This window comes from Hyalella azteca, unplaced genomic scaffold (assembly GCF_000764305.2).
Source record: "Hyalella azteca isolate HAZT.00-mixed unplaced genomic scaffold, Hazt_2.0.2 contig5918, whole genome shotgun sequence".
NCBI lineage: Eukaryota > Metazoa > Arthropoda > Malacostraca > Amphipoda > Hyalellidae > Hyalella > Hyalella azteca.
The window spans coordinates 86,146-97,417 of NW_025936095.1; the positions used below are offsets into that span (position 1 = coordinate 86,146).

General features: G+C 37.4%; 1 protein-coding gene across 1 annotated transcript in view; it reads left to right on the forward strand.

Annotated features, from left to right (window-relative positions):
* LOC108670040 (zinc finger protein 629) overlaps positions 1–6,243 on the forward strand; it is a 47,694-nt gene extending 41,451 nt beyond the window's left edge. Inside the window, exons 3-6 of the mRNA XM_018157489.2 lie at positions 752–936; positions 3,133–3,277; positions 3,906–4,073; positions 4,552–6,243. Of these exons, the coding sequence (XP_018012978.1) occupies positions 752–936; positions 3,133–3,277; positions 3,906–4,073; positions 4,552–5,579 (1,526 nt within the window). The 3' untranslated portion in view covers positions 5,580–6,243. The remainder of the gene's footprint in view (positions 1–751; positions 937–3,132; positions 3,278–3,905; positions 4,074–4,551) is intronic.
* Positions 6,244–11,272: the final 5,029 nt, after the last annotated feature.

The following is an 11,272-nucleotide window of genomic DNA, read 5'->3' on the forward strand; positions in this document are numbered from 1 at the left end:
GTCTGAAATCTCTGCAGTATTCTGAAATTCCTTAAGTATCCTGAAACTTCTGCAGTATTCTGAAATTTCCGCATTAATCTGAAATTCCTGCAGTATTCTGAAATTTCTGCAGTGTTCTGAAATCTCTGCAGTATTCTGAAATTTCTGCGGTATTCTGAAATTCCTTCATTGTTCTGAAATTCCTACAGTGTTCTGAAATTTCTGCAGTATTCTTAAATTTCTTGCAATATTCTGAAATTTCTGCAGTGTTCTGAAATTTCTGCAGTATTCTGAAATTTCTGCATATTCTGAAATTTCTGCAGTATTATGAAATACCTGCATTATTCTGAAATTCCTGAAGTGTTCTGAAATTTCTGCAGAATTCTGAAATTTCTGCAGTATTCTGAAATTTCTGCATATTCTGAAATTTCTGCAGTATTCTGAAATTTCTGCCGCATTATGAAATACCTGCATTATTCTGAAATACCTGCAGTGTTCTGAAATTTCTACAGTATTCTGAAATTTCTGCAGTATTCCGACATTTCTGCGGTATTCTGAAATTCCTGCAGTGTTCTGAAATTTCTGCAGTATTCTGACATTTCTGCGGTATTCTGAAATTCCTGCAGTATTCTGAAATTTCTGCGGTATTCTGAAATTACTACAGTATTCTGAAATTCCTTCAATATTCTGAAATTTCTGCAGTATTTCGAAATTCCTGCAGTACTCCGAAATTTCTGCGGTATTCTGAAATTTCTATTTCTTATTGCTACAGGTGAACGTCCCTACAAGTGCCACCTGCCAGACTGCGGTAGAGCCTTCATTCAGTTATCCAACCTTCAGCAACATCTCCGCAACCACGACGCGCAACTCGAGCGCATGAAGAACAGGCCTTTCCACTGCAACATTTGTGGCAAAGGCTTCGCTACTGAGAGCTCACTGCGCACACACACTTCTAAGGTAAACATCGTGACCTTCTATAGCATTTGTGACTTGAAAAGTTGAGACCTAAGAGTCAAGATGAAAGTACAAACTTGAATGTTACGAGAATTTTAAGTTATTTATAAGGATTATTACTTTGGGAAACTGGTATTCGAATTAATAGTTTCGAATAAACTAATTATACTAATGAGGTAGTGTTTGGAATGTTTTCTATAGCGCACAGTTTCTCTTTTTCTTAATTTTGTGGCTTAAATTTTAATTACACAGCATGATATTGGAACTTTGATCGATGAATACATTTCGTGAACTGAGATTTCGGAAGCTGTGAAAACTTGCAGTTGGGATATTAAAAAAGGCTTTACTTTCATTTCATAGTTCATTCATAGTTTTTATCAAACCTTTCGGAATTTATAAATACAGAAAATGGTTAAAGCATTTTCACTATCCCAGTTGCATAACAATATGTCATAAATATAGGTCCGTTAATTTAAACTTTTCAAGAATGCTTGTGGTGTGCTTGAATGACTTTTTTATCTTCAATTTACAAAAGTCCAATATTACAATTTACAAACAGCACAAAATAGCTTACATTTAAGCTTGGTCACTAAAATTTTCGATTAGCTATTGTTAACGAAAGTAATCTCAAGATTAAGGCAAAATTATTTACTTATTTTAGATACCTTCCGAAATCAACACCGAAGTATGGGTCAATTCATAGTCAGGACACATAAGAACAATTTGTAAAAATGTAAATCGAAATTTACCAAATTTTTAAATTCCCATAATCAAGGTTTAGAGTAACCAAAAGCAATAAAAGTCATATTTGCGATATTGAAATATTATTTTCTGTCCATGAGGATCACATGGTTTATTTTCACCACTTACTCAAGAACTTCATATATTGCACCAATTTTGGGTTTAATTAATCAGTCGATTATACAAAAACACACATAAATATTGATATTCTGCGGACATTCCCTACAGATTGAAGCGTAAATTTGATTGTACAAGTATCAATTAACCGATGATTTGGATGGGCTCTAATATGTTTCAGATAAAATATGCTTGGGGAATTCCTGTTATTTTATTTGTTTAATATTCACAATTAATTCAATATTTTAACAATCCCATAATTCTAACACTAATGTAATTATTATAATAATTCGAAATCAACCCCCAACTTTCCATGAATGTTTTTGAATAAAATTTCTGATAAGACTGGTATGCCTGTTACATGTTATTGCGGCGCGCTATACGAAAATCAATTCATGTTCTCCATTCTAACAAAATATTCAACGATGAGTTCCCATTCTTACTATCACTCTTTCTAAAATTATTTATTTTTTTTTATTTTTAACCCGCATGTTAGCATAATGTATAACGTGTTATTAATCCTTTCTTTATTTTCTAGTTATTCGAGCTCCTCGCAACCCTTTTATAAAAAACCCTGTCATGTCCACTCATGTTAGTAGAATATGTACTCAAACCTCATTTCATCCTTAAAGCTTTCTGATACGAATCATCACTGCCCTTGCAATATTTTTCCTCTCACTGCTTTTAGGAGAGAATGAGATTTTTTCTTTTAAGAGATAATTCTCAGGAAACAAATGCTCTTTTTGAGCAGTCATATGGTAACGTTTTTTCTTATGTTGTGAGCAAAATAACATTGAGTTTCTCCTTCACACCAAAGCTCTCAAATTTGATCCAATCTCTTTAAGCTCTAATTTATTCCTAAAATTTTGTTTTAATGAGTTTATTTCTCTCTCTTCACTCTCGATAGTAATTGTGAGACATCCCTACTTTATTTTACCGAGGAAGTCTAGTCGATTGAGTAGCAAAGCTAGACCTGAGTGCCTTTATTATTTTCCCATCAAGTCGTTACTTTGTCAGCTACTATTTCCCTCTGCAACCTTCACTTTCGACTTGATTTTTTTTTCTCCCGCGTGCCACTAAAAAAGTTTGAAAAATAAAAACCAGTCTTTGAGTAAAAGTATAAAAAAATGAATCCATCAACAATTTCTATTAATTAACTTTAATGTCAATCTCTTTCCATTTCCCTATTCGCCTTCACATATACAACCAATCACACACACACACACAACAGAGAAGGAAAACATGGACATTATCGGAAGGGTTGCGAGTGAGGTCGAGTGCAGTGAACAAATGCGAGCGTTGGTGTATCTGAGCTTTGCAAATTATGTTGTTCACCGATAGATGTGTCGTACGCAGCACACTGCCCTGGTTGGAGGTCCCAATGCAGTCAACTGCCCTCAGTGTCAGAAACTCTTTATGAATGGAGAACAGCTCATGGAACATATGAAGTTCACCCATAGGGACCCCAATGCCTCTGGCGTCGCAGGTAAGTCATTGTACTAAGAAATGTGGTTTATTGGTGTCTTCTCATGCTTTAGTTCGTTCTGTTCGTGTCCTAATTCTTTTCAAAATAAAATAAATTCAATTAACCATAAATTTTGTTTATATTTTCAAGAGATTGAGAGTCAATACGGCAGTTTAAATTCTGGATTTCCTGAATATTCTGTTCCATGTATGGAGAAAAGTTACTGAAATTCTTTAAAAATAACGTTGCAGTTTTAGTGGTAGTTGACTTCCACGCGCGATTGAGCCATGCGACAACACAGTATATATATGGGACCATCAGTCGGATGTTGAGACAGTTGTCTCCAACAAAGTTATAATTAGATAGTCTATAATGTATATATTAAATCTCTCTACTTGGTTCACCTACATAATTTCTGCAAGAATCTCTTTGCATTCCTGCGCTGAAAAAATAGCCTCACCAGTTTGTGTCGTAACAATATTTAGCATTTCACCGACCCACGCTCGCCTTTTTGCTATGAATCTTGTGGAATACTAATTACGATTCTCAAACTGATTACTTTTGTATCGTTCTCATTAACCATGTTTGTTTTTCACATTTCGATGTCAACTTTAGCGGCTGCACAATATTCACGCCTCGCATTTTACAGCCAAGCGTCGTACGGCCTCTCACTCGTGCCCGGTGTGTGGCAAGCACTACGTCAACGAAGGCAGTTTGCGAAAACATCTTGCATGTCATCCTGAGACGTCGCAGTTCACATCGTCGCTACGCATGTGGCCGTGCTCAGTCTGTCACGCTGTCTTTACCCACGAATCTGGTGAGAATGATGAGGATACATAACGCTGTTTGATGAAGTTAGTTTAGAATTTTCTTGAAAATTCCAGTTTCTTCGTTTTCTGATTCACTTTACTAAAATATTCTTATATTTTTCCTTGGTTGAACAATTCAGCTCATTTAACCAGAGATTAATATTCACCTAACTTCTGAATTGTAAAGAGTTTAATTTGCAACCGCAAGCACGAATTATCATTGCATCGCTCATCGTCAGATTTCACTTACCATAGCCATGGTTTGTGATTACTTTCAAGAATCCATGTCACCAAAATAAATAAATTCGTAGGTGCGAGCACTCTCTAGTGTATAATTTTTCAAAGATATCCTGTTGCATCCATCAAAGTAAGAAATTACTTATAACGTAAATATTAACTAGCGAGCACTCTTTAGTGTATAATTTTTCAGAAGTAAGTCTATTGCATGCAAGTAAGAAATTACTTATAACGTGATGGTGCCTGCAGGTCTGCTGAACCATATGGAGCACATGCGCATGGATCCCAAGCATCAGTTCGCTGCCCAGTACGTGCTGTCGCGCGCAGCCGCTGAGCGCAGAGAACGAGAGAGCTTGCTCGGCCTCGCACAAGTTGGACTTCAAGGAGGAGGAAACCACATGGGGATGGGTATGGGCATGGGAATGGGCATGGGTATGGGCATGGGCATGGGAATGGGTATGGGCATGCCGCATCAGATGCAACATCAAGCCCAACACCAGAACCCTGTCTCTCACATGGCAATGGCAGCCTCACCCCCACAGAGCGACGCCTCGTCCCGCATGTCAACCCCTGCTGAAAAGCTCGACATCGGCCTAGGCCGCATGCCATCTCCGACTGACGCTCTTCGGTCCATCTCCTCGCATCATGATGTTATGAACCACATGCGACCACACGGAGGAGACAACATGCGAGCCATGATCAGCCAGAGTCAGGCTGAACTGGTTAAATCCACTCTTACGTCTCAAGCAGAAACAATTCGGTCAGTCATGGCCTCACAAGCCGAGGCAATCCGGTCCCTTACCAACCAGCACCACCATCAGGGTTCGCACAACGGACAACAACAACATCAGCAACAGCAGCCGCAACAGCAACAACCACCACCCCAACAACAACCGCAATCCCAACCATCGTCGCATCAACAGCAGCAACAACCACAACAACAATCTCAGCCAAATGGTCATCAACAGCCACCTGAACCGCTTGCATCACCTCAACCTGACTTGCGGGACCTGAGGTTGTCTAACTCCAACGGCGGGCCAATAATTGATGGTTCTTTGAGGAACCCTCAGTCGGAAGCTCTACGACTGTCAAATCCCGACGTTCGCCCTCCTTCCCACCAAAGCGATCTCGGTGAAGCTCTTCGTCTGCAGGAGGCGCGTATGGAGCAGGCCCTGCGTCTGCACGGAGACCCGCGGTCCTTATCATCCTCCTTACCAGGTCCTCTTGGCTTCTCCCTGGCTCCTCCGCAGCACCAGCCACAGCAGCAGAGTGCCTAGGATTACGCCCACGACTATGAGCAGCTTTCTTAGTCGTCTGTTAGATAACCCAAGTAACGGCATTACAATATAAACAATTTAAACATTCCGATTGCGAGATAACGGTCATTCATCTTAATACCTGTTCAGGCTCTGGTAGTTCCCATTAAATATAATAACTCGCATACGTATTCCCGACCATGTGCATGAGCAGTTTAGATTTTCCTGGTACCTCTAGACTTGACAACAAATTTAAACAAAACGCAGAAATTCCACACTCGATTTTTTTGTCCTTCACGGGAAGGCAAAATAAAAGACTCGGGTCACAGTTGTAAATATTTTCTGTGATAAAAAGTGGATGTTCTTGGATTTGGTTGTGAAAAAAAAAATGAAGAGCCACCATCATCATGATTCCGAAGTACACTTGCTACATGCGGATATATAAGTGTTAGTGCAATTGTGTTGAACTGGTTGTTTTGTTAAGTGAAAAAACGAACAAAAATCGGAAAAGAATGGACTTAATGTTAACCTGTACAGTTTGTATTGATACATTTGAATAAGTACGGATCAAATAATAGCGCAAAGCAACGTATGTTTTAAGAAAATTCACCAGCATGTATTTTTACTGTCTCATCTCAAAATTGTGTTTCATTTGCATGTTAATTAAAGTAAAAAATCAAGCTTGAATCGCTGAATTTCAAGAATTTTATAAGAATCGTATGAATTGCTAAAATTCTCAGCAAAACCTCTTCGATATTTTTCAAATGACGCAATATTTGTGCGGAAAATTATGTTAAAATCATACAAAAGGAATAATAATTGTATTAATGTACAGAGTTGGTTATAAATAATTCCTACAGTAGAGCAAAAGAGATTCGACGTAGTGAGTGTAGTTGGTTCTCTATGGTCATTTCCTAATAGTTAATAAGCCCTCACGTTGTACGATACATTTCCGATGAGCCGTGTTGTAACTGCTTTCGAAGAATGCAACCTACCGCATGGCGCAACTATGCTGGAGCTCATGCGGCTTTTGGAATCCATGTTGTAATTATCATTAGAATGTAAGGAGCCCCTGTTTATGAGAAATATGTTCGCTTTCTGTAATGCATAATAATCCCTTCAAGTGTTCATGTGTAAACAACTAAGCGAATGAATTATCTGGACTGATTGAGAACTAGTATCATCTGTGAAAAACAACCCTGTTGATTGTAGAGTTTGTCTCGCTATAATGCAAACGCATGCAGCTGTGAGAAAGCGTGAGGCTTTTTGACTTCTATGGAAGGTACGGGATTGAATTCAAGATGAATTCATAAACCTCATCAGAATATACATTTTTCAGTGTTAACATTATCAACCGGGTTAAAAAAAATTCCTCAACATTACTCCGTATTTTAGATCGGTAACAACCTGGTAAAGTTTTAACAGAAGTTAATTTTTGAGCGACTGTATATGCGACAAACTTTGCAACGTCTGAAATTATATTGTCACGAATTAAAATCATCGAGAACCATCGAGGATGCCAGGATGGTTAGCCTACATGATAATATTCCAATTGCCAGACGCAAAATGAACTAACTGATCATACTTCAACGGTAAGCCAGATTTGTACGAAAACCTGATTTTTTTAAACAGATGGACTGGCGCTTTCTTAGGGTATGCATATGAGAATTTGGCTCAGTGACTTTTCCAGGTCGAGTACTTCAAATTTGATGTCAGAACTGAAGCATTTTTTAAATTAACTATCAACAAATATGTGTTTTGTACAGCTGAATGCATTAATGATTGTTTGAATGCATCGAGCACAAGATCGATGTTATCTTGCATCTTTACTCCACCACAATTTTCATTTAATTTGGAATAGATGTTTGAAGGCTTTCTGCGTAATTCACCGAAACGATGGGGAAATCTCATATTTAACACGGGAGTTCAGGTGCTATTGTACGCCAAGAAGTAAAGCGTTCATGTTTTGCTGTTGTTATAAATATTCAGGAAGATTATCTATGTTCTACTCGCGAACAATGAAAGTTTTTTCATTGGCTCAAGGTAATTTCAATCAGGTAATTTACTCGTTAAATATAATTATCTGAAGTTCCTGCACGATTATGTTAGTTCAATACGAATGTTCATAAGCGAATTCGGGATTAACGCGATTATTTTATGACCTTCTGGATGTACGAGAAAGAGAGTTCTGTGGTTGAGTCATTTAGCCTATCATGGGTTAAATTACAACCGTGACCTCATCTGGGAACTCTTGGGGCCATACGATCGAGTACGGAGTTTCCTGAGTAGAAACTTCATCTCCATAATATTTTTCTGTTGTTCACTTACACGTTTCTGCAAAAAAAATGGCTCGCCTTAAAAAATCCAGGCATAACAATCGTTGTTTATATAACGGCACAGAATCTGCTGGCTTTATTTCAAGACTTAAAAATTGAATTTGAAAAAATTAATTTTGGCATCGTTAAGATATCAAACGCAACCGTTGAATGAGCAAATAAATTCGCTGGATTTCGCATGAGATAAATAATAATTGAAATGCTAAAATTTAAACTTTTATGCTATTAAAAAAATTTTAATTTATTTGACTATATAGCCGTTTCTTGGATAATTTAACATTGAGTTATTTCGTACAAATTAATTCGCTTTAAACCAGTGATAAATTTCAACGTTAAGCTTGATACTATTAGTAGAGAGGGTAAAAGCAACATAGTTTAACCTCATAACATTGATATCTATGAGCAAAGAGCTCAAAAAAAATTTCTTGGACAAGATCTTTTTAGTGTAACAGCATAAACTAATCTAACTTGTGAGTTTATTGGCCAATACTACAGGTGCCCAGTACTCATCTTTTAATGAGAAAGTTCAAATTAGTTACAGTATTTAACTCTTATTTATTTTATGTGCTGTCAAACAAACAGCTTATTAGATAAAGTCTGGCAAATGTTTTGTTCAATTCTCGATGTGCAAAATTTCCAAAATAATAAAGAATGTGCTCAATTGTACACCTCGACCCACATTTACTATAACTTTAAGTTTTAATCTCACTTGAGTGTTGCTTTGCCTTGTTACTGCATTTCTCCGTTATTTATTGTTCAATTTTCTCATAGTATTTAAGATTTTATTCGATGTAGATTTGGAATAAGTTGGGGGTTCGTGCTTCGGTCTGCTGGTAGCAAAACTAAATTTTCTTAACTATCACATCCCGTTTATCCTTTTGTAAAATTCAATTTGTACATTTCTCAAGTAAAAAGCTCCAACTTAGTCCCTAAGTAAAAAACATTCGAACAATGAACTACTGCATAATACTTCTTAGCAAAAATTGAAGTGTTGTAGCTGCAGACTGGTCAGACTTGCGGTTCTGCGCACGACGCAACGTGTGAATGAATTGCGGTTCTGCGCACGACGCAACGTGTGAATGAATTGCGGTTCCGCACACGACGCAACGTGTGAATGAATAGCGGTTCCGCACACGACGCAACGTATGAATGAATAGCGGTTCTTTACAGTTTACACGACGCAGCGTGTGATTGACTTGCGGTTCTTGCACACTTCGCAGCGTGTGAATGAATGCTCTGCTATGCACACGTCTCGACTCCCACGTGCATTACAAAGTATACTGACGACACCCACTGAACGGGTATAGGGAATCGTATACCTCTCATGCTCTCTATATAAATACGTTTAAAAGAGCTTTATGAATAATGTACAGAACGTGTTGCATGACCATGAATTATCGCTATGAGCCTAAAGCTTCGCATTTTTAGAATCTGTTATCGTGCTAATCTAGAATCAAATCATACTTGATGTTATAGATGTAGAATACATTGATGAAAGCCAGTCGATTTTAGATATGGCGAATCATACATAGTGATGTACAGGGGCTCAAAGTTTGAAAATAGACGGCAATAGGCCGTGTACCGAAAAATTTCTTAGTCCCAAATTTCGTTGAAACCAAAGACAAAAACTTCTCATACATGTGCGGTAGAGGGGGACGTTTCTATGTAAATTCGTACATTGAAACGTACATTCGTGTACACTAATTCAATGTACCGGTCGCGATCTGCTAAATTTTTTCGACCTGTTCCAGTATCAATAAGTTAATTACGCATTTCCTGAATTTGACTGAAGCATTTTTGGTTAAAATTCTGTGTTCGAATGTTTTGTCAAGGTTTGCATACAACCTTTGTACTGCTGACCATAAAAATGCTGTATGTGTAGATACTGATGAGTACACTGTCACAAAATGGAAACCAATGTCTTTCCTTTATGACCCTGCCTACGAGAGTCTGTCAAAAATTCAATTCTAATAAAATTATATACCAACACTTATAAAATAACATTATAGTAGACGAGTTAGTGAAATAGAATTTGGTGGAAAATCCACTCAGACTTTACCTCTCTTCATTCTTTTTTTTATGAGCACGACTCCTTGATAATTGATGTGGCTGAAGACGTGTGCTAATTGGGATGTACTAAACGCAAAGGAGTACGCTTACTTTCAGAAAAATTTCACTGAAAAAATTGGCTTGAACCTCTTGGTCTTGCATTAAGGAAACTTTGCAATGCAATCGTTAGACATTTTCAGATCAAGATCGATTCAGATCATTGTGAAATGTACTTCTGGGGTACAGAAATACCACTATCTTTATTACGACAATTTTTAAATAGACAATGCGACAATTTACTAAGTGGGTAATATTGTTTTATCTCCCACATACGACGACAGTGTACTATTCGATGGTGCACATAAAACTTTGAACTATAATTCATTAGTGCATGCCAAATTTATTTAAAACGGATTTTATTTCTATGGCTTGATTGCTTTCTCTTGAGGATTTTTGAGACCTAACATGCGTACAGAAAAGTGAAATTTAATTAGGATAAGCAATGAACTGGAAAGTAGATTTGTCGAGGGACATTTCTTTGCGTGCAAATTCAGTAGGAATATTGTTCTCACATGTTCATTAAACGTAACTATTAATCATCGTCTGACTCAAAAATTTCGAGCCCCCAATCCGGAAACGACTTACCAGACATCAATGAAATTCATACATACACTGCGCAGTGGGGTAGTGAATGAATTTCACGATCCGATGTTACCCATTTATGATTAATTTCTTACACGAAATAATAACTGTTATCTATCAATTCGCATCTACTTGCATTTGCCGGGATAAAATCTACCGAAACCAACGACCAGCAGGCAGACCTCGATTTACAATGCCTTTCCATTGCGCATTGATAAGATTGAGAATTTCAGATATTAAAATTAAAGTATTAATTTTTTTAAACGATTTCCATTCAAGTGTCATGTTTTGCAATTAAATATCTAATAAATCTAATAATAAAATTAAGAGATGAAGCAGATTTTGAAATATGGCGCTATTTTGGCTCGTCACATAAACGAATATAAGTATTCAAAACATATATTTCACACGTGGCGAGTTAGCCAGTCTTCTGTTCCTCGAGAAGGTCGATAAGGTCTTCAATGCAGCGCCAGACGTCGACCCAGCCTTCACTGCAACACCAATCCAGGTCTGAAACAAACGAATTCGTAGTGTGGCCGCCTGAGGCATCACTAATTACTCGATTCGTTTCGGGACATTAAAGATCAACTAAGACATGGATATTGCGATACCCATAATCGCAAAATTCTTTCTACTCAGGCAAATCGCCTGATAATTTGTATTCATTAGGAAGCACCAATTGCAATC